We start from the raw sequence: 22,303 nt of genomic DNA, 5'->3' as shown, positions 1-22,303 counted from the left end.
AGGGAGAAGGGGGAAGGAACGGATACAAGAAACCCAGTATAACAGTCGAAAATTCTTTCAGTACCGCACAGCAAGAGGGTAGTTGGAGAAGAGGTTAGAACTGTAACCCCTAATGCAGCACCACAAGGATTGTAATGGCTTGAAACGGAGGATGAGCAGAAAATAGACAATATTCTGAATGATTACTTTCTGTAAGTATTCAGTTACGTGGAGAGACTGGAGAAGCTGGGATTGTTCTCCTTCGAGCAGAGAAGGTTAAGGGGAGATTTAATCGAGGTGTTCAAAATCATGAGGGGTTTTGATAGAGTAAATAAGGAGAAAGTGTTTCCAGTGGCAGGAGGGTCGGGAACCAGAGGACACAGATTGAAGATAATCGAGAAATGGACCAGAGGGAGAGTCTTCTTAATATCACAGATTCACCTTAGGCCTTGGTGCAGTGCTGTCGAACTTGCAGCAGCTTTGATAGCTCTGGGCTGGTGGAGTTTGGCAGGGATCGGGGAGAGGGAGGGATTGGGGGAGGGGGAGAGGGAGGGAGGAGGAACGTGCCAGCTTTCTGCCAGAACCTGCCCGGCCTTCAGTACATCGGGAGAGGTTTACTGCAGTATAGTTAACTCTTCAGTGACACCGATTCCGAAGGTGACTCCTTTCTGGGGTACAGAGGCATTGGCTGGCCTCCCCGGTACCCCAACCCGTGACCCTAGACTCTCTCCCCTTTCCCTCTCTCTCCCTTCGCTCCTTCTTTCTCTCTCTCTTCCCTCACCCTCTCTCCCCTTTCTCTCTCTCACTCTCCTCCTCTCCCTGTCCCTCTCTCCCCATTCCCTCTCTCTCTCTCTCCTCTTAGCCCCTTCTCTCTCTTCCATCCCCCCTCTCCCCTTTCTCTTTCTCTCCCTTCGCTCTTTCTTTCTCTCTCATCCCTCACCCTCTCTCCCCTTTCTCTCTCTCACTGTCCCCTTCTCCTCTTCTCCCTGTCCCTCTCTCCCCTTTCCCTCTCTCTCTCTCTCTCTCTTCCCCCCTCCCTTTGCCCCAGACTCAGATATCGAGATGTTCTTGTGCCTATGTTGACTCTCCCTGTCCCTCTCTCCCAGGGTGTCTGGCGGAGAGCTCTTTGACTACGTTGCTGACAAAGAAATTCTGAGTGAGGACCAGGCCATGGAGTTTATCCAACAGATTCTGCAGGCCGTGGGCTATTTACACAGCAAAAGCATCTCTCACCTCGACCTTAAGGTAGGAAAACTGACCACTGTCGTCCGTCCCAGTGACCCCTCACCTCCTGGACCCCACAGAATCACAGAGCTCCTTTTACGGTCAGTCGAGCTGGTCCCAAACGTCGACCCTAAGCCAGGGCGGTCTGTAATAACGGCCTCCCGCTGTTCCAGGCGTGTCTCCTCGCACGAGCGCTCCTTGTGTTGGGCGCTGTCACACCTGTGACGCACGGAGTCTGTGCTACAACTGCAGTGTCTGTACTGTACGGACACAATGGGCCGAGTGGCCTCCTTCTGTAACTTTCTACGATTCTACACAAGGGTAGCCATTTTCAACCATGGCCCTTTGCTCCCAGTCAATGCGAGCACTTCAAAACGCTCAGCTCACACTCAAACACTAACACACACATGTAAGTATACCCAGAATAACACACTCATGTGGTGAGGAACTATTAAATGTTGGTGTTCAGAGGGATTTGAGCGTCCTCGTACAAGAAACACGGAAAGTTAGTATGCAGGTACAGCAAGCAATTAGGAAGGCAAATGGTATGTTGGCCTTTATTGCAAGGGGGTTGGAGTACAAGAGTAAGGAAGTCTTGCTGCAATTGTACAGGACTTTGGTGAGACCACACCTGGAGTACTGTGTACAGTTTTGGTCTCCTTATCTAAGGAAGGATAGACTTGCCTTAGAAGGGGTGCAACAAAGATTCGCTTTGAAATGTGTTCAGGAGAACTTTCTTAACCAGTACGTTTCCGGCCCAATGAGGAAGGAGGCATTGCTGGATTTAGTTCTAGGGAATGAGGTGGGTCAAGTGGAGCAAGTGTCAGAGGGGGAGCATTTAGGGAGCAACGATCATAGTATTATAAGGTTTAGCTATGGAAAAGGACATGGGTCACTCTAAAATGAAAATACTCAATTGGAGGGGGGCCAATTTCAGTGGGTTGAGCATGGATCTGGCCCGGGTAAATTGGTATCAAAGATTGGCAGGCAAAATTATAATCGAACAATCGGCGGCCTTTAAAGAGGAGATGGTTCGGGTACAGCCTAGGTACATTCCCACAAGGGGAGAGGTAGGGCAACTAAAGCCAGAGCTCCCTGGATGACGAAAGAGATAGAGAGTAAGATGAAGCAGAAAAAGTGGGTGTATGACAGATGTCAGGTTGATAATATAAGTGAGAACCAGGCTGAAAAAGGAAATAAGAGGGGCAAAGAGAGAGTATGAGAATAGACTGGCGGCTAACATAAAAGAGAATTTAGAAGTCTTCTATAGGCATGTAAACAGTAAACGGGTTGTAAGAGGAGGGGTGTGGCCAATTAGGGCCCAAAAAGGAGATCTACGCATGGAGGCAGAGGGTGTGGCTGAGGTACTAAATGAGTATTTTGTATCTGTCTTTACCAAGGAAGAAGATGCTGCCAGAGTCTCAGTAAAAGAGGAGGTAGTTGAGATACTGGATGGGTTAAAAATTGATAAAGAGGAGGTACTAGAAAGGCTGGTTGTACTTAAAGTAGATAAGTCACCCGGTCCGGATGGGATGTATCCTAGGTTGCTGAGGGAAGTAAGGGTGGAAATTGTAGAGATGCTGGCCACAATCTTCCAAACATCCTTAGATACGGGGGTGGTGCCAGAGGACTGGAGAATTGCAAATGTTACACCCTTGTTCAAAAAAGGGTGTAAGGATAAACCCAGCAACTACAGGCCAGTAAGTTTAACCTCGGTGGTGGGGGAAGCTTCTAGAAACTGTAATCCGGGACAAAATTAATAGTGACTTGGACGAGTGTGGATTGATTAGGGAAAGTCAGCATAGATTTGTTAAAGGCAAATCGTATTTAACTAACTTGATAGAGTTTTTTGATGAGGTAACAGAGAGGGTCGATGAGGGCAATGCAGTTGATGTTCTGTATATGGACTTTCAAAAGGCGTTTGATAAAGTGCCGCACGGTAGGCTTATCATCAAGACTGCGGCCCATGGAATAAAGGGGGCAGTAGCAGCATGGATACAGAATTGGCGAAGTAACAGGAAACAGAGAGTGGTGGTGAACGGTTGTTTTTCGGACTGGAGGGAGGGGTACAGTGGTGTTCCCCAGGGGTCAGTGCTGGGACCACTGCTTTTCTTGATATATATTAATGACTTGGACTTGGGTGTACAGGGCACAATTTCAAAATTTGTAGATGACACAAAACTTGGAAGTGTAGTGAACAGTGAGGAGGATAGTGATAAACTTCAAGAGGATATAGACAGGCTGGTGGAATGGGCGGACACGTGGCAGATGAAATTTAATGCAGAAAAATGCGAAGTGATACATTTCGGTGAAAGAACGAGAAGAGGCAATATAAACTAGAGGGTACAATTCGAAAAGGGGGTGCAGGAACAGAATTAACAATCACTTGGACGAGTGTGGATTGATTAGGGAAAATTTGTGGGTATATGTGCACAAATCGTTGAAGGTGGCAGGACAGGTTGAGAAAACAGTTAAAAAAGCATATGGGATCCTGGGCTTTATAAATAGAGGCACAGAGTACAAAAGCAAGGAAGTCATGATGAACCTTTATAAAACACTGGTTCAGCCACAACTGGAGTACTGTGTACAGTTTTGGTCTCCTTACCTAAGGAAGGATAGACTTGCCTTAGAGGCAGTGCAACGAAGGTTCACTCGATTGATTCCTGGGATGACAGGGTTGTCCTATGAGGAGAGATTGAGTAGAATGGGCCTACACTCTCTGGAGTTCAGAAGAATGAGAGGTGATCTCATTGAAACATATAAGATTCTGAGAGGGCTTGACAGGGTAGATGCTGAGAGATTGTTTCCCCTGGCTGGAGAGTCTAGAACTAGGGGGCATAGTCTCAGGATAAGGGATCGGCCATTTAAGACTGAGATGAGGAGGAATTTCTTCACTCAGAGGGTTGTGAATATTTGGAATTCTCTACCCCAGAGGGCTGTGGATGCTCAGCCGTTGAGTATATTCAAGACTGAGATCGATAGATTTTTGGACTCTCGGGGAATCAAGGGATATGGGGATCGGGCGGGAAAGTGGAGTTGAGGTCGAAGGTCAGCAGGCTCGAGGGGCCGAATGGCCTACTCCTGCTCTTATTTCTCATGGTCTTATGTTCTCATGCTCATTCACACACTTATATTTTCACACACTCACACTCGTACATGCTACAACTGAGCGCTTTGTACACCATGAAGTGCCAGGTGGCCATGGCATGCTGCCAGTCTGTCAGGGTGGGCGCCCCAGTGGCCTGGCACTTCACTGCACATCGCATGGCCTCCTCGACATGAAGCGCAGTGCGCTGGGAAATTTTCCTCTCTGGGATGGCCTGGTGCTGACCCTGTAGGATCGGGCTTGGCCGTGAAGCCCCACACAGTCGAATAGCTTCCCGACACACCGTTCCCGCTCACACACGGGGAATGGCCCTTGGAATGGGATCCCAAAGGGCTGGGAGGGCCGATGGAGGCTCTACCCAGGAGTGGAGGGGGTTTGAACCTGGGTTGAGATGAAATCCCACCACCGATCTTCTCTCCCCCCTCAGCCCGAGAACATCTTGCTTCTGGAAAAGGACGTTCCAAACCCGCACATCAAACTCATCGACTTCGGCCTCGCCCAGAAGATAGAGGAGGGGGCCGAGTTCAGGAGCATGTGTGGAACCCCGCAGTATATCGGTAAGTAGCACGGACCCCCTCTACTGGGGACCCTACTACAGGACCCCAATACTGAGACACTAATCTCAAGACCCCTGCTACTGGGGACCCCAATATCGAGACCCCCACTACTGGGGACCCCAATATTGAGACCCCCACTACTGGGTATCCCAATCACGAGACCCCCATACTGGGGACCCCAATATCGAGACCCCCACTACAGGGGACCCCAATATCAAGACTCCCACTACTGGGGACCCCAATATCGAGACCCCCACTACTGGGGACCCCAATATCGAGACCCCCACTACTGGGTATCCCAATATCGAGACCCCCTTGACTGGGGACCCGAATATCAAGACCCCCACTACTGGGGACCCCAATATCGAGACCCTCACTACTGGGGACCCCAATATCGAGACCCTCACTACTGGGTACCCCAATATCGAGACCCTCACTACTGGGGACCCCAATATCAAGACCCCCATGACTGGGTATCCCAATATCAAGACCCCCACTACTGGGTATCCCAATATCGAGACCCCCGCTACTGGGGATGCCAATATCGAGACCCCCATGACTGGGGACCCGAATATCAAGACCCCCACTACTGGGTATCCCAATATCGAGACCCTCACTACTGGGGACCCCAATATCGAGACCCCCACTACTGGGGACCCCAATATCGAGACCCCCACTACTGGGTATCCCAATATCGAGACCCCCTTGACTGGGGACCCGAATATCAAGACCCCCACTACTGGGGACCCCAATATCAAGACCCTCACTACTGGGGACCCCAATATCGAGACCCTCACTACTGGGTACCCCAATATCGAGACCCTCACTACTGGGGACCCCAATATCAAGACCCCCATGACTGGGTATCCCAATATCAAGACCCCCCACTACTGGGTATCCCAATATCGAGACCCCCACTACTGGGGATGCCAATATCGAGACCCCCATGACTAGGGACCCGAATATCAATACCCCCACTACTGGGTATCCCAATATCGAGACCCTCACTACTGGGGACCCCAATATCGAGACCCTCACGACTGGATACCCCAATATCGAGACCCTCACTACTGAGAACCGTACCACAGGAGCCCAATATCGAGACACAATGTCAAAATCTCCACTTCTGGGGACCCCAATATAGAGACACCCATTTCTTGGGACTCCAGCACATGACCCCAATATTGAGAACCCCACTACTGGAGATCCCAATATTGAGACCCCCATTGCTGGGGATCCTAGCACAGGACCCTAATATCAAGACCCCAACATGGAGACCCCCTACTACAGGGAACGTAAGACAGGATCTCAAAAATGAGACCCCAATATCGAGACTCCACTAGAGTATGGCGCTATCAGAGACCCCCCATGGTGAACACGGAGTGTGACTGACTCTCTGGGTGTGTGGGGAGTGTGACTGACTCTCTGGGTGTGGGGAGTGTGACTGACTCTCTGGGTGTGTGGGGAGTGTGACTGACTCTCTGGGTGTGTGAGGAGTGTGACTGACTCTCTGGGTGTTAGGAGTGTGACTGACTCTCTGGGTGTGAGGAGTGTGACTGACTCTCTGGGTGTGTGGGGAGTGTGACTGACTCTCTGGGTGTGAGGAGTGTGACTGACTCTCTGGGTGTGTGGGGAGTGTGACTGACTCTCTGGGTGTGTGAGGAGTGTGACTGACTCTCTGGGTGTGTGGGGAGTGTGACTGACTCTCTGGGTGTGAGGAGTGTGACTGACTCTCTGGGTGTGAGGAGTGTGACTGACTCTCTGGGTGTGAGGAGTGTGACTGACTCTCTGGGTGTGAGGAGTGTGACTGACTCTCTGGGTGTGAGGAGTGTGACTGACTCTCTGGGTGTGAGGAGTGTGACTGACTCTCTGGGTGTGTGGGGAGTGTGACTGACTCTCTGGGTGTGAGGAGTGTGACTGACTCTCTGGGTGTGTGGGGAGTGTGACTGACTCTCTGGGTGTGAGGAGTGTGACTGACTCTCTGGGTGTGTGAGGAGTGTGACTGACTCTCTGGGTGTGTGGGGAGTGTGACTGTATCTCTGGGTGTGTGCGGAGTGTGACTGACTCTCTGGGTGTGAGGAGTGTGACTGACTCTCTGGGTGTGAGGAGTGTGACTGACTCTCTGGGTGTGTGGGGAGTGTGACTGACTCTCTGGGTGTGAGGAGTGTGACTGACTCTCTGGGTGTGTGAGGAGTGTGACTGACTCTCTGGGTGTGTGGGGAGTGTGACTGAATCTCTGGGTGTGTGCGGAGTGTGACTGACTCTCTGGGTGTGAGGAGTGTGACTGACTCTCTGGGTGTGAGGAGTGTGACTGACTCTCTGGGTGTGAGGAGTGTGACTGACTCTCTGGGTGTGTGGGGAGTGTGACTGACTCTCTCGGTGTGAGGAGTGTGACTGACTCTCTGGGTGTGTGGGGAGTGTGACTGACTCTCTGGGTGTGAGGAGTGTGACTGACTCACTGGGTGTGCGGAGTGTGACTGACTCTCTGGGTGTGTGGGGAGTGTGACTGACTCTCTGGGTGTGAGGAGTGTGACTGACTCTCTGGGTGTGTGGGGAGTGTGACTGACTCTCTGGGTGTGTGGGGAGTGTGACTGACTCTCTGGGTGTGGGGAGTGTGACTGACTCTCTGGGTGTGAGGAGTGTGACTGACTCTCTGGGTGTGAGGAGTGTGACTGACTCTCTGGGTGTGTGGGGAGTGTGACTGACTCTCTGGGTGTTAGGAGTGTGACTGACTCTCTGGGTGTGAGGAGTGTGACTGACTCTCTGGGTGTGTGAGGAGTGTGACTGACTCTCTGGGTGTGTGGGGAGTGTGACTGACTCTCTGGGTGTGAGGAGTGTGACTGACTCTCTGGGTGTGAGGAGTGTGACTGACTCTCTGGGTGTGAGGAGTGTGACTGACTCTCTGGGTGTGAGGAGTGTGACTGACTCTCTGGGTGTGTGAGGAGTGTGACTGACTCTCTGGGTGTGTGGGGAGTGTGACTGACTCTCTGGGTGTGTGGGGAGTGTGACTGACTCTCTGGGTGTGAGGAGTGTGACTGACTCTCTGGGTGTGTGGGGAGTGTGACTGACTCTCTGGGTGTGAGGAGTGTGACTGACTCTCTGGGTGTGTGAGGAGTGTGACTGACTCTCTGGGTGTGTGGGGAGTGTAACTGTATCTCTGGGTGTGTGCGGAGTGTGACTGACTCTCTGGGTGTGAGGAGTGTGACTGACTCTCTGGGTGTGAGGAGTGTGACTGACTCTCTGGGTGTGTGGGGAGTGTGACTGACTCTCTGGGTGTGAGGAGTGTGACTGACTCTCTGGGTGTGTGAGGAGTGTGACTGACTCTCTGGGTGTGTGGGGAGTGTGACTGAATCTCTGGGTGTGTGCGGAGTGTGACTGACTCTCTGGGTGTGAGGAGTGTGACTGACTCTCTGGGTGTGAGGAGTGTGACTGACTCTCTGGGTGTGAGGAGTGTGACTGACTCTCTGGGTGTGTGGGGAGTGTGACTGACTCTCTCGGTGTGAGGAGTGTGACTGACTCTCTGCGTGTGTGGGGAGTGTGACTGACTCTCTGGGTGTGAGGAGTGTGACTGACTCTCTGGGTGTGCGGAGTGTGACTGACTCTCTGGGTGTGTGGGGAGTGTGACTGACTCTCTGGGTGTGTGCAGAGTGTGACTGACTCTCTGGGTGTGTGGGGAGTGTGACTGACTCTCTGGGTGTGTGAGGAGTGTGACTGACTCTCGGGGTGTGGGGAGTGTGACTGACTCTCTGGGTGTGTGAGGAGTGTGACTGACTCTCTGGGTGTGTGGGGAGTGTGACTGACTCTCTGGGTGTGTGGGGAGTGTGACTGACTCTCTGGGTGTGTGAGAAGTGTGACTGACTCTCTGGGTGTGTGGGGAGTGTGACTGACTCTCTGGGTGTGCGGAGTGTGACTGACTCTCTGGGTGTGGGGAGTGTGACTGAATCTCTGGGTGTGGGGAGTGTGACTGACTCTCTGGGTGTGTGAGGAGTGTGACTGACTCTCTGGGTGTGGGGAGTGTGACTGACTCTCTGGGTGTGTGGGGAGTGTGACTGACTCTCTGGGTGTGAGGAGTGTGACTGACTCTCTGGGTGTGTGAGGAGTGTGACTGACTCTCTGGGTGTGTGTGGAGTGTGACTGACTCTCTGGGTGTGAGGAGTGTGACTGACTCTCTGGGTGTGAGGAGTGTGACTGACTCTCTGGGTGTGCGGAGTGTGACTGAATCTCTGGGTGTGTGGGGAGTGTGACTGATTCTCTGGGTGTGAGGAGTGTGACTGTCTCTCTGGGTGTGTGGGGAGTGTGACTGACTCTCTGGGTGTGAGGAGTGTGACTGACTCTCTGGGTGTGTGAGGAGTGTGACTGACTCTCTGGGTGTGAGGAGTGTGACTGACTCTCTGGGTGTGCGGAGTGTGACTGACTCTCTGGGTGTGAGGAGTGTGACTGACTCTCTGGGTGTGTGGGGAGTGTGACTGACTCTCTGGGTGTGGGGAGTGTGACTGACTCTCTGGGTGTGGGGAGTGTGACTGACTCTCTGGGTGTGTGGGGAGTGTGACTGACTCTCTGGGTGTGTGAGGAGTGTGACTGACTCTCTGGGTGTGTGGGGAGTGTGACTGACTCTCTGGGTGTGTGAGGAGTGTGACTGACTCTCTGGGTGTGAGGAGTGTGACTGACTCTCTGGGTGTGAGGAGTGTGACTGACTCTCTGGGTGTGTGAGGAGTGTGACTGACTCTCTGGGTGTGCGCAGAGTGTGACTGACTCTCTGGGTGTGAGGAGTGTGACTGACTCTCTGGGTGTGAGGAGTGTGACTGACTCTCTGGGTGTGAGGAGTGTGACTGACTCTCTGGGTGTGTGAGGAGTGTGACTGACTCTATGGGTGTGAGGAGTGTGACTGACTCTCTGGGTGTGTGAGGAGTGTGACTGACTCTCTGGGTGTGAGGAGTGTGACTGACTCTCTGGGTGTGAGGAGTGTGACTGACTCTATGGGTGTGTGGGGAGTGTGACTGACTCTCTGGGTGTGTGGGGAGTGTGACTGACTCTCTGGGTGTGAGGAGTGTGACTGACTCTCTGGGTGTGTGGGGAGTGTGACTGACTCTCTGGGTGTGAGGATTGTGACTGACTCTCTGGGTGTGAGGAGTGTGACTGACTCTCTGGGTGTGAGGAGTGTGACTGACTCGCTGGGTGTGTGGGGAGTGTGACTGACACTCTGGGTGTGTGGGGAGTGTGACTGACACTCTGGATGTGTGAGGAGTGTGACTGACTCTCTGGGTGTGTGGGGAGTGTGACTGACTCTCTGGGTGTGAGGAGTGTGACTGACTCTCTGGGTGTGTGAGGAGTGTGACTGACTCTCTGGGTGTGTGGGGAGTGTGACTGACTCTCTGGGTGTGAGGAGTGTGACTGACTCTCTGGGTGTGTGAGGAGTGTGACTGACTCTCTGTGTGTGTGGGGAGTGTGACTGAATCTCTGGGTGTGTGCGGAGTGTGACTGACTCTCTGGGTGTGAGGAGTGTGACTGACTCTCTGGGTGTGAGGAGTGTGACTGACTCTCTGGGTGTGAGGAGTGTGACTGACTCTCTGGGTGTGTGGGGAGTGTGACTGACTCTCTCGGTGTGAGGAGTGTGACTGACTCTCTGGGTGTGTGGGGAGTGTGACTGACTCTCTGGGTGTGAGGAGTGTGACTGACTCTCTGGGTGTGCGGAGTGTGACTGACTCTCTGGGTGTGTGGGGAGTGTGACTGACTCTCTGGGTGTGTGCAGAGTGTGACTGACTCTCTGGGTGTGTGGGGAGTGTGACTGACTCTCTGGGTGTGTGAGGAGTGTGACTGACTCTCTGGGTGTGAGGAGTGTGACTGACTCTCTGGGTGTGTGGGGAGTGTGACTGACTCTCTGGGTGTGTGGGGAGTGTGACTGACTCTCTGGGTGTGCGGAGTGTGACTGACTCTCTGGGTGTGTGGGGAGTGTGACTGACTCTCTGGGTGTGTGCAGAGTGTGACTGACTCTCTGGGTGTGTGGGGAGTGTGACTGACTCTCTGGGTGTGTGAGGAGTGTGACTGACTCTCTGGGTGTGAGGAGTGTGACTGACTCTCTGGGTGTGAGGAGTTTGACTGATTCTCTGGGTGTGTGAGGAGTGTGACTGACTCTCTGGGTGTGAGGAGTGTGACTGACTCTCTGGGTGTGTGAGGAGTGTGACTGACTCTCTGGGTGTGTGGGGAGTGTGACTGACTCTCTGGGTGTGTGAGGAGTGTGACTGACTCTCGGGGTGTGGGGAGTGTGACTGACTCTCTGGGTGTGTGAGGAGTGTGACTGACTCTCTGGGTGTGTGTGGAGTGTGACTGACTCTCTGGGTGTGTGGGGAGTGTGACTGACTCTCTGGGTGTGAGGAGTGTGACTGACTCTCTGGGTGTGTGAGGAGTGTGACTGACTCTCGGGGTGTGGGGAGTGTGACTGACTCTCTGGGTGTGTGAGGAGTGTGACTGACTCTCGGGGTGTGGGGAGTGTGACTGACTCTCTGGGTGTGTGAGGAGTGTGACTGACTCTCGGGGTGTGGGGAGTGTGACTGACTCTCTGGGTGTGTGAGGAGTGTGACTGACTCTCGGGGTGTGGGGAGTGTGACTGACTCTCTGGGTGTGTGGGGAGTGTGACTGACTCTCTGGGTGTGTGAGGAGTGTGACTGACTCTCTGGGTGTGGGGAGTGTGACTGACTCTCTGGGTGTGTGAGGAGTGTGACTGACTCTCGGGGTGTGGGGAGTGTGACTGACTCTCTGGGTGTGTGGGGAGTGTGACTGACTCTCTGGGTGTGCGGAGTGTGACTGACTCTCTGGGTGTGTGAGGAGTGTGACTGACTCTCTGGGTGTGGGGAGTGTGACTGACTCTCTGGGTGTGTGGGGAGTGTGACTGACTCTCTGGGTGTGAGGAGTGTGACTGACTCTCTGGGTGTGTGAGGAGTGTGACTGACTCTCTGGGTGTGAGGAGTGTGACTGACTCTCTGGGTGTGTGTGGAGTGTGACTGACTCTCTGGGTGTGAGGAGTGTGACTGACTCTCTGGGTGTGAGGAGTGTGACTGACTCTCTGGGTGTGCGGAGTGTGACTGAATCTCTGGGTGTGTGGGGAGTGTGACTGATTCTCTGGGTGTGAGGAGTGTGACTGTCTCTCTGGGTGTGTGGGGAGTGTGACTGACTCTCTGGGTGTGAGGAGTGTGACTGACTCTCTGGGTGTGTGGGGAGTGTGACTGACTCTCTGGGTGTGAGGAGTGTGACTGACTCTCTGGGTGTGAGGAGTGTGACTGTCTCTCTGGGTGTGTGGGGAGTGTGACTGACTCTCTGGGTGTGAGGAGTGTGACTGACTCTCTGGGTGTGAGGAGTGTGACTGACTCTCTGGGTGTGGGGAGTGTGACTGACTCTCTGGGTGTGTGGGGAGTGTGACTGACTCTCTGGGTGTGAGGAGTGTGACTGACTCTCTGGGTGTGTGAGGAGTGTGACTGACTCTCTGGGTGTGTGGGGAGTGTGACTGACTCTCTGGGTGTGAGGAGTGTGACTGACTCTCTGGGTGTGTGAGGAGTGTGACTGACTCTCTGGGTGTGAGGAGTGTGACTTACTCTCTGGGTGTGCGGAGTGTGACTGACTCTCTGGGTGTGAGGAGTGTGACTGACTCTCTGGGTGTGTGGGGAGTGTGACTGACTCTCTGGGTGTGAGGAGTGTGACTGACTCTCTGGGTGTGAGGAGTGTGACTGACTCTCTGGGTGTGAGGATTGTGACTGACTCTCTGGGTGTGTGGGGAGTGTGACTGAATCTCTGGGTGTGGGGAGTGTGACTGACTCTCTGGGTGTGGGGAGTGTGACTGACTCTCTGGGTGTGTGGGGAGTGTTACTGACTCTCTGGGTGTGTGAGGAGTGTGACTGACTCTCTGGGTGTGAGGAGTGTGACTGACTCTCTGGGTGTGTGAGGAGTGTGACTGACTCTCTGGGTGTGAGGAGTGTGACTGACTCTCTGGGTGTGCGGAGTGTGACTGACTCTCTGGGTGTGTGGGGAGTGTGACTGACTCTCTGGGTGTGTGAGGAGTGTGACTGACTCTCTGGGTGTGTGAGGAGTGTGACTGACTCTCTGGGTGTGAGGAGTGTGACTGACTCTCTGGGTGTGTGAGGAGTGTGACTGACTCTCTGGGTGTGCGCAGAGTGTGACTGACTCTCTGGGTGTGAGGAGTGTGACTGACTCTCTGGGTGTGAGGAGTGTGACTGACTCTCTGGGTGTGTGAGGAGTGTGACTGACTCTCTGGGTGTGAGGAGTGTGACTGACTCTCTGGGTGTGCAGAGTGTGACTGACTCTCTGGGTGTGTGAGGAGTGTGACTGACTCTCTGGGTGTGAGGAGTGTGACTGACTCTATGGGTGTGTGGGGAGTGTGACTGACTCTCTGGGTGTGAGGAGTGTGACTGACTCTATGGGTGTGTGGGGAGTGTGACTGACTCTCTGGGTGTGTGGGGAGTGTGACTGACTCTCTGGGTGTGAGGAGTGTGACTGACTCTCTGGGTGTGTGGGGAGTGTGACTGACTCTCTGGGTGTGAGGATTGTGACTGACTCTCTGGGTGTGAGGAGTGTGACTGACTCTCTGGGTGTGAGGAGTGTGACTGACTCTCTGGGTGTGTGGGGAGTGTGACTGACACTCTGGGTGTGTGGGGAGTGTGACTGACTCTCTGGGTGTGAGGAGTGTGACTGACTCTCTGGGTGTGTGGGGAGTGTGACTGACTCTCTGGGTGTGAGGAGTGTGACTGACTCTCTGGGTGTGTGGGGAGTGTGACTGACTCTCTGGGTGTGAGGAGTGTGACTGACTCTCTGGGTGTGTGAGGAGTGTGACTGACTCTCTGGGTGTGTGGGGAGTGTGACTGTATCTCTGGGTGTGTGCGGAGTGTGACTGACTCTCTGGGTGTGAGGAGTGTGACTGACTCTCTGGGTGTGAGGAGTGTGACTGACTCTCTGGGTGTGTGGGGAGTGTGACTGACTCTCTGGGTGTGAGGAGTGTGACTGACTCTCTGGGTGTGTGAGGAGTGTGACTGACTCTCTGGGTGTGTGGGGAGTGTGACTGAATCTCTGGGTGTGTGCGGAGTGTGACTGACTCTCTGGGTGTGAGGAGTGTGACTGACTCTCTGGGTGTGAGGAGTGTGACTGACCCTCTGGGTGTGAGGAGTGTGACTGACTCTCTGGGTGTGTGGGGAGTGTGACTGACTCTCTCGGTGTGAGGAGTGTGACTGACTCTCTGGGTGTGTGGGGAGTGTGACTGACTCTCTGGGTGTGAGGAGTGTGACTGACTCACTGGGTGTGCGGAGTGTGACTGAATCTCTGGGTGTGTGGGGAGTGTGACTGACTCTCTGGGTGTGAGGAGTGTGACTGACTCTCTGGGTGTGTGGGGAGTGTGACTGACTCTCTGGGTGTGTGGGGAGTGTGACTGACTCTCTGGGTGTGGGGAGTGTGACTGACTCTCTGGGTGTGAGGAGTGTGACTGACTCTCTGGGTGTGAGGAGTGTGACTGACTCTCTGGGTGTGTGGGGAGTGTGACTGACTCTCTGGGTGTTAGGAGTGTGACTGACTCTCTGGGTGTGAGGAGTGTGACTGACTCTCTGGGTGTGTGAGGAGTGTGACTGACTCTCTGGGTGTGTGGGGAGTGTGACTGACTCTCTGGGTGTGAGGAGTGTGACTGACTCTCTGGGTGTGAGGAGTGTGACTGACTCTCTGGGTGTGAGGAGTGTGACTGACTCTCTGGGTGTGAGGAGTGTGACTGACTCTCTGGGTGTGTGAGGAGTGTGACTGACTCTCTGGGTGTGTGGGGAGTGTGACTGACTCTCTGGGTGTGTGGGGAGTGTGACTGACTCTCTGGGTGTGAGGAGTGTGACTGACTCTCTGGGTGTGTGGGGAGTGTGACTGACTCTCTGGGTGTGAGGAGTGTGACTGACTCTCTGGGTGTGTGAGGAGTGTGACTGACTCTCTGGGTGTGTGGGGAGTGTAACTGTATCTCTGGGTGTGTGCGGAGTGTGACTGACTCTCTGGGTGTGAGGAGTGTGACTGACTCTCTGGGTGTGAGGAGTGTGACTGACTCTCTGGGTGTGTGGGGAGTGTGACTGACTCTCTGGGTGTGAGGAGTGTGACTGACTCTCTGGGTGTGTGAGGAGTGTGACTGACTCTCTGGGTGTGTGGGGAGTGTGACTGAATCTCTGGGTGTGTGCGGAGTGTGACTGACTCTCTGGGTGTGAGGAGTGTGACTGACTCTCTGGGTGTGAGGAGTGTGACTGACTCTCTGGGTGTGAGGAGTGTGACTGACTCTCTGGGTGTGTGGGGAGTGTGACTGACTCTCTCGGTGTGAGGAGTGTGACTGACTCTCTGCGTGTGTGGGGAGTGTGACTGACTCTCTGGGTGTGAGGAGTGTGACTGACTCTCTGGGTGTGCGGAGTGTGACTGACTCTCTGGGTGTGTGGGGAGTGTGACTGACTCTCTGGGTGTGTGCAGAGTGTGACTGACTCTCTGGGTGTGTGGGGAGTGTGACTGACTCTCTGGGTGTGTGAGGAGTGTGACTGACTCTCGGGGTGTGGGGAGTGTGACTGACTCTCTGGGTGTGTGAGGAGTGTGACTGACTCTCTGGGTGTGTGGGGAGTGTGACTGACTCTCTGGGTGTGTGGGGAGTGTGACTGACTCTCTGGGTGTGTGAGAAGTGTGACTGACTCTCTGGGTGTGTGGGGAGTGTGACTGACTCTCTGGGTGTGCGGAGTGTGACTGACTCTCTGGGTGTGGGGAGTGTGACTGAATCTCTGGGTGTGGGGAGTGTGACTGACTCTCTGGGTGTGTGAGGAGTGTGACTGACTTTCTGGGTGTGGGGAGTGTGACTGACTCTCTGGGTGTGTGGGGAGTGTGACTGACTCTCTGGGTGTGAGGAGTGTGACTGACTCTCTGGGTGTGTGAGGAGTGTGACTGACTCTCTGGGTGTGTGTGGAGTGTGACTGACTCTCTGGGTGTGAGGAGTGTGACTGACTCTCTGGGTGTGAGGAGTGTGACTGACTCTCTGGGTGTGCGGAGTGTGACTGAATCTCTGGGTGTGTGGGGAGTGTGACTGATTCTCTGGGTGTGAGGAGTGTGACTGTCTCTCTGGGTGTGTGGGGAGTGTGACTGACTCTCTGGGTGTGAGGAGTGTGACTGACTCTCTGGGTGTGTGAGGAGTGTGACTGACTCTCTGGGTGTGAGGAGTGTGACTGACTCTCTGGGTGTGCGGAGTGTGACTGACTCTCTGGGTGTGAGGAGTGTGACTGACTCTCTGGGTGTGTGGGGAGTGTGACTGACTCTCTGGGTGTGGGGAGTGTGACTGACTCTCTGGGTGTGGGGAGTGTGACTGACTCTCTGGGTGTGTGGGGAGTGTGCCTGACTCTCTGGGTGTGTGAGGAGTGTGACTGACTCTCTGGGTGTGTGGGGAGTGTGACTGACTCTCTGGGTGTGTGAGGAGTGTGACTGACTCTCTGGGTGTGAGGAGTGTGACTGACTCTCTGGGTGTGAGGAGTGTGACTGACTCTCTGGGTGTGTGAGGAGTGTGACTGACTCTCTGGGTGTGCGCAGAGTGTGACTGACTCTCTGGGTGTGAGGAGTGTGACTGACTCTCTGGGTGTGAGGAGTGTGACTGACTCTCTGGGTGTGAGGAGTGTGACTGACTCTCTGGGTGTGTGAGGAGTGTGACTGACTCTATGGGTGTGAGGAGTGTGACTGACTCTCTGGGTGTGTGAGGAGTGTGACTGACTCTCTGGGTGTGAGGAGTGTGACTGACTCTCTGGGTGTGAGGAGTGTGACTGACTCTATGGGTGTGTGGGGAGTGTGACTGACTCTCTGGGTGTGTGGGGAGTGTGACTGACTCTCTGGGTGTGAGGAGTGTGACTGACTCTCTGGGTGTGTGGGGAGTGTGACTGACTCTCTGGGTGTGAGGATTGTGACTGACTCTCTGGGTGTGAGGAGTGTGACTGACTCTCTGGGTGTGAGGAGTGTGACTGACTCGCTGGGTGTGTGGGGAGTGTGACTGACACTCTGGGTGTGTGGGGAGTGTGACTGACACTCTGGATGTGTGAGGAGTGTGACTGACTCTCTGGGTGTGTGGGGAGTGTGACTGACTCTCTGGGTGTGAGGAGTGTGACTGACTCTCTGGGTGTGTGAGGAGTGTGACTGACTCTCTGGGTGTGTGGGGAGTGTGACTGTATCTCTGGGTGTGTGCGGAGTGTGACTGACTCTCTGGGTGTGAGGAGTGTGACTGACTCTCTGGGTGTGAGGAGTGTGACTGACTCTCTGGGTGTGTGGGGAGTGTGACTGACTCTCTGGGTGTGAGGAGTGTGACTGACTCTCTGGGTGTGTGAGGAGTGTGACTGACTCTCTGTGTGTGTGGGGAGTGTGACTGAATCTCTGGGTGTGTGCGGAGTGTGACTGACTCTCTGGGTGTGAGGAGTGTGACTGACTCTCTGGGTGTGAGGAGTGTGACTGACTCTCTGGGTGTGAGGAGTGTGACTGACTCTCTGGGTGTGTGGGGAGTGTGACTGACTCTCTCGGTGTGAGGAGTGTGACTGACTCTCTGGGTGTGTGGGGAGTGTGACTGACTCTCTGGGTGTGAGGAGTGTGACTGACTCTCTGGGTGTGCGGAGTGTGACTGACTCTCTGGGTGTGTGGGGAGTGTGACTGACTCTCTGGGTGTGTGCAGAGTGTGACTGACTCTCTGGGTGTGTGGGGAGTGTGACTGACTCTCTGGGTGTGTGAGGAGTGTGACTGACTCTCTGGGTGTGAGGAGTGTGACTGACTCTCTGGGTGTGTGGGGAGTGTGACTGACTCTCTGGGTGTGTGGGGAGTGTGACTGACTCTCTGGGTGTGCGGAGTGTGACTGACTCTCTGGGTGTGTGGGGAGTGTGACTGACTCTCTGGGTGTGTGCAGAGTGTGACTGACTCTCTGGGTGTGTGGGGAGTGTGACTGACTCTCTGGGTGTGTGAGGAGTGTGACTGACTCTCTGGGTGTGAGGAGTGTGACTGACTCTCTGGGTGTGAGGAGTGTGACTGATTCTCTGGGTGTGTGAGGAGTGTGACTGACTCTCTGGGTGTGAGGAGTGTGACTGACTCTCTGGGTGTGTGAGGAGTGTGACTGACTCTCTGGGTGTGTGGGGAGTGTGACTGACTCTCTGGGTGTGTGAGGAGTGTGACTGACTCTCGGGGTGTGGGGAGTGTGACTGACTCTCTGGGTGTGTGAGGAGTGTGACTGACTCTCTGGGTGTGTGGGGAGTGTGACTGACTCTCTGGGTGTGTGGGGAGTGTGACTGACTCTCTGGGTGTGAGGAGTGTGACTGACTCTCTGGGTGTGTGAGGAGTGTGACTGACTCTCGGGGTGTGGGGAGTGTGACTGACTCTCTGGGTGTGTGAGGAGTGTGACTGACTCTCGGGGTGTGGGGAGTGTGACTGACTCTCTGGGTGTGTGAGGAGTGTGACTGACTCTCGGGGTGTGGGGAGTGTGACTGACTCTCTGGGTGTGTGAGGAGTGTGACTGACTCTCGGGGTGTGGGGAGTGTGACTGACTCTCTGGGTGTGTGGGGAGTGTGACTGACTCTCTGGGTGTGTGAGGAGTGTGACTGACTCTCTGGGTGTGGGGAGTGTGACTGACTCTCTGGGTGTGTGGGGAGTGTGACTGACTCTCTGGGTGTGCGGAGTGTGACTGACTCTCTGGGTGTGTGAGGAGTGTGACTGACTCTCTGGGTGTGGGGAGTGTGACTGACTCTCTGGGTGTGTGGGGAGTGTGAATGACTCTCTGGGTGTGAGGAGTGTGACTGACTCTCTGGGTGTGTGAGGAGTGTGACTGACTCTCTGGGTGTGAGGAGTGTGACTGACTCTCTGGGTGTGTGTGGAGTGTGACTGACTCTCTGGGTGTGAGGAGTGTGACTGACTCTCTGGGTGTGAGGAGTGTGACTGACTCTCTGGGTGTGCGGAGTGTGACTGAATCTCTGGGTGTGTGGGGAGTGTGACTGATTCTCTGGCTGTGAGGAGTGTGACTGTCTCTCTGGGTGTGTGGGGAGTGTGACTGACTCTCTGGGTGTGAGGAGTGTGACTGACTCTCTGGGTGTGTGAGGAGTGTGACTGACTCTCTGGGTGTGTGGGGAGTGTGACTGACTCTCTGGGTGTGAGGAGTGTGACTGACTCTCTGGGTGTGTGAGGAGTGTGACTGACTCTCTGGGTGTGAGGAGTGTGACTTACTCTCTGGGTGTGCGGAGTGTGACTGACTCTCTGGGTGTGAGGAGTGTGACTGACTCTCTGGGTGTGTGGGGAGTGTGACTGACTCTCTGGGTGTGAGGAGTGTGACTGACTCTCTGGGTGTGAGGAGTGTGACTGACTCTCTGGGTGTGAGGATTGTGACTGACTCTCTGGGTGTGTGGGGAGTGTGACTGAATCTCTGGGTGTGGGGAGTGTGACTGACTCTCTGGGTGTGGGGAGTGTGACTGACTCTCTGGGTGTGTGGGGAGTGTGACTGACTCTCTGGGTGTGTGAGGAGTGTGACTGACTCTCTGGGTGTGAGGAGTGTGACTGACTCTCTGGGTGTGTGAGGAGTGTGACTGACTCTCTGGGTGTGAGGAGTGTGACTGACTCTCTGGGTGTGCGGAGTGTGACTGACTCTCTGGGTGTGTGGGGAGTGTGACTGACTCTCTGGGTGTGTGAGGAGTGTGACTGACTCTCTGGGTGTGTGAGGAGTGTGACTGACTCTCTGGGTGTGAGGAGTGTGACTGACTCTCTGGGTGTGTGAGGAGTGTGACTGACTCTCTGGGTGTGCGCAGAGTGTGACTGACTCTCTGGGTGTGAGGAGTGTGACTGACTCTCTGGGTGTGAGGAGTGTGACTGACTCTCTGGGTGTGTGAGGAGTGTGACTGACTCTCTGGGTGTGAGGAGTGTGACTGACTCTCTGGGTGTGCAGAGTGTGACTGACTCTCTGGGTGTGTGAGGAGTGTGACTGACTCTCTGGGTGTGAGGAGTGTGACTGACTCTATGGGTGTGTGGGGAGTGTGACTGACTCTCTGGGTGTGAGGAGTGTGACTGACTCTATGGGTGTGTGGGGAGTGTGACTGACTCTCTGGGTGTGTGGGGAGTGTGACTGACTCTCTGGGTGTGAGGAGTGTGACTGACTCTCTGGGTGTGTGGGGAGTGTGACTGACTCTCTGGGTGTGAGGATTGTGACTGACTCTCTGGGTGTGAGGAGTGTGACTGACTCTCTGGGTGTGAGGAGTGTGACTGACTCTCTGGGTGTGTGGGGAGTGTGACTGACACTCTGGGTGTGTGGGGAGTGTGACTGACACTCTGGATGTGTGAGGAGTGTGACTGACTCTCTGGGTGTGTGGGGAGTGTGACTGACTCTCTGGGTGTGTGAGGAGTGTGACTGACTCTCTGGGTGTGAGGAGTGTGACTGACTCTCTGGGTTTGTGAGGAGTGTGACTGACTCTCTGGGTGTGAGGAGTGTGACTGACTCTCTGGGTGTGAGGAGTGTGACTGACTCTCTGGGTGTGTGAGGAGTATGACTGACTCTCTGGGTGTGTGGGGAGTGTGATTGACTCTCTGGGTGTGTGGGGAGTGTGACTGACTCTCTGGGTGTGTGGGGAGTGTGACTGACTCTCTGGGTGTGCGGAGTGTGACTGACTCTCTGGGTGTGTGAGGAGTGTGACTGACTCTCTGGGTGTGTGGGGAGTGTGACTGACTCTCTGGGTGTGAGGAGTGTGACTGACTCTCTGGGTGTGTGAGGAGTGTGACTGACTCTCTGGGTGTGTGGGGAGTGTGACTGACTCTCTGGGTGTGGGGAGTGTGACTGAGTCTCTGGGTGTGTGGGGAGTGTGACTGACTCTCTGGGTGTGTGGGGAGTGTGACTGACTCTCTGGGTGTGAGGAGTGTGACTGACTCTCTGGGTGTGTGAGGAGTGTGACTGACTCTCTGGGTGTGGGGATTGTGACTGACTCTCTGGGTGTGTGGGGAGTGTGACTGACTCTCTGGGTGTGAGGAGTGTGACTGACTCTCTGGGTGTGTGGGGAGTGTGACTGACTCTCTGGGTGTGTGAGGAGTGTGACTGACTCTCTGGGTGTGTCGGGAGTGTGACTGACTCACTGGGTGTGTGAGGAGTGTGACTGACTCTCTGGGTGTGAGGAGTGTGACTGACTCTCTGGGTGTGTGGGGAGTGTGACTGACTCTCTGGGTGTGTGAGGAGTGTGACTGACTCTCTGGGTGTGGGGAGTGTGACTGACTCTCTGGGTGTGGGGAGTGTGACTGACTCTCTGGGTGTGAGGAGTGTGACTGACTCTCTGGGTGTGTGGGGAGTGTGACTGACTCTCTGGGTGTGAGGAGTGTGACTGACTCTCTGGGTGTGTGAGGAGTGTGACTGACTCTCTGGGTGTGTGGGGAGTGTGACTGACTCTCTGGGTGTGTGAGGAGTGTGACTGACTCTCTGGGTGTGAGGAGTGTGACTGACTCTCTGGGTGTGTGAGGAGTGTGACTGACTCTCTGGGTGCGAGGAGTGTGACTGACTCTCTGGGTGTGTGAGGAGTGTGACTGACTCTCTGGGTGTGAGGAGTGTGACTGACTCTCTGGGTGTGAGGAGTGTGACTGACTCTCTGGGTGTGAGGAGTGTGACTGACTCTCTGGGTTTGCGGAGTGTGACTGACTCTCTGTGTGTGTGGGGAGTGTGACTGACTCTCTGGGTGTGAGGAGTGTGACTGACTCTCTGGGTGTGTGGGGAATGTGACTGACTCTCTGGGTGTGAGGAGTGTGACTGACTCTCTGGGTGTGTGAGGAGTGTGACTGACTCTCTGGGTGTGTGGGGAGTGTGACTGACTCTCTGGGTGTGCGGAGTGTGACTGACTCTCTGGGTGTGAGGAGTGTGACTGACACTCTGGGTGTTTGGTGAGTGTGACTGACTCTCTGGGTGTGAGGAGTGTGACTGACTCTCTGGGTGTGTGGGGAGTGTTACTGACTCTCTGGGTGTGTGGGGAGTGTGACTGACTCTCTGGGTGTGGGGTGTGTGACTGACTCTCTGGGTGTGTGGGGAGTGTGACTGACTCTCTGGGTGTGTGGGGAGTGTGACTGACTCTCTGGGTGTGTGAGGAGTGTGACTGACTCTCTGGGTGTGTGAGGAGTGTGACTGACTCTCTGGGTGTGTGAGGAGTGTGACTGACTCTCTGGGTGTGTGAGGAGTGTGACTGACTCTCTGGGTGTGAGGAGTGTGACTGACTCTCTGGGTGTGTGGGGAGTGTGACTGACTCTCTGGGTGTGTGAGGAGTGTGACTGACTCTCTGGGTGTGTGAGGAGTGTGACTGACTCTCTGGGTGTGAGGAGTGTGACTGACTCTCTGGGTGTGTGGGGAGTGTGCCTGACTCTCTGGGTGTGTGAGGAGTGTGACTGACTCTCTGGGTGTGTGGGGAGTGTGACTGAC

At 54.7% G+C, this 22,303-nt stretch overlaps 1 protein-coding gene across 1 annotated transcript in view; it reads left to right on the top strand.

The window, feature by feature from the left end:
- Positions 1 to 22,303, top strand: part of LOC137309045 (death-associated protein kinase 2-like) — a gene marked incomplete at its 3' end in the record, with an annotated part of 512,905 nt that overhangs the window by 360,676 nt on the left and 129,926 nt on the right. The window contains exons 4-5 of the mRNA XM_067977381.1: positions 1,086 to 1,224; positions 4,737 to 4,866. Of these exons, the coding sequence (XP_067833482.1) occupies positions 1,086 to 1,224; positions 4,737 to 4,866 (269 nt within the window). The remainder of the gene's footprint in view (positions 1 to 1,085; positions 1,225 to 4,736; positions 4,867 to 22,303) is intronic.

Source organism: Heptranchias perlo, unplaced genomic scaffold (genome assembly GCF_035084215.1).
Source record: "Heptranchias perlo isolate sHepPer1 unplaced genomic scaffold, sHepPer1.hap1 HAP1_SCAFFOLD_146, whole genome shotgun sequence".
In the NCBI taxonomy this organism is placed as follows: Eukaryota; Metazoa; Chordata; class Chondrichthyes; order Hexanchiformes; family Hexanchidae; genus Heptranchias; species Heptranchias perlo.
The sequence above is the reverse complement of the archived record's forward strand: the minus strand, read 5'-3'. Positions and strand labels throughout refer to the sequence as shown.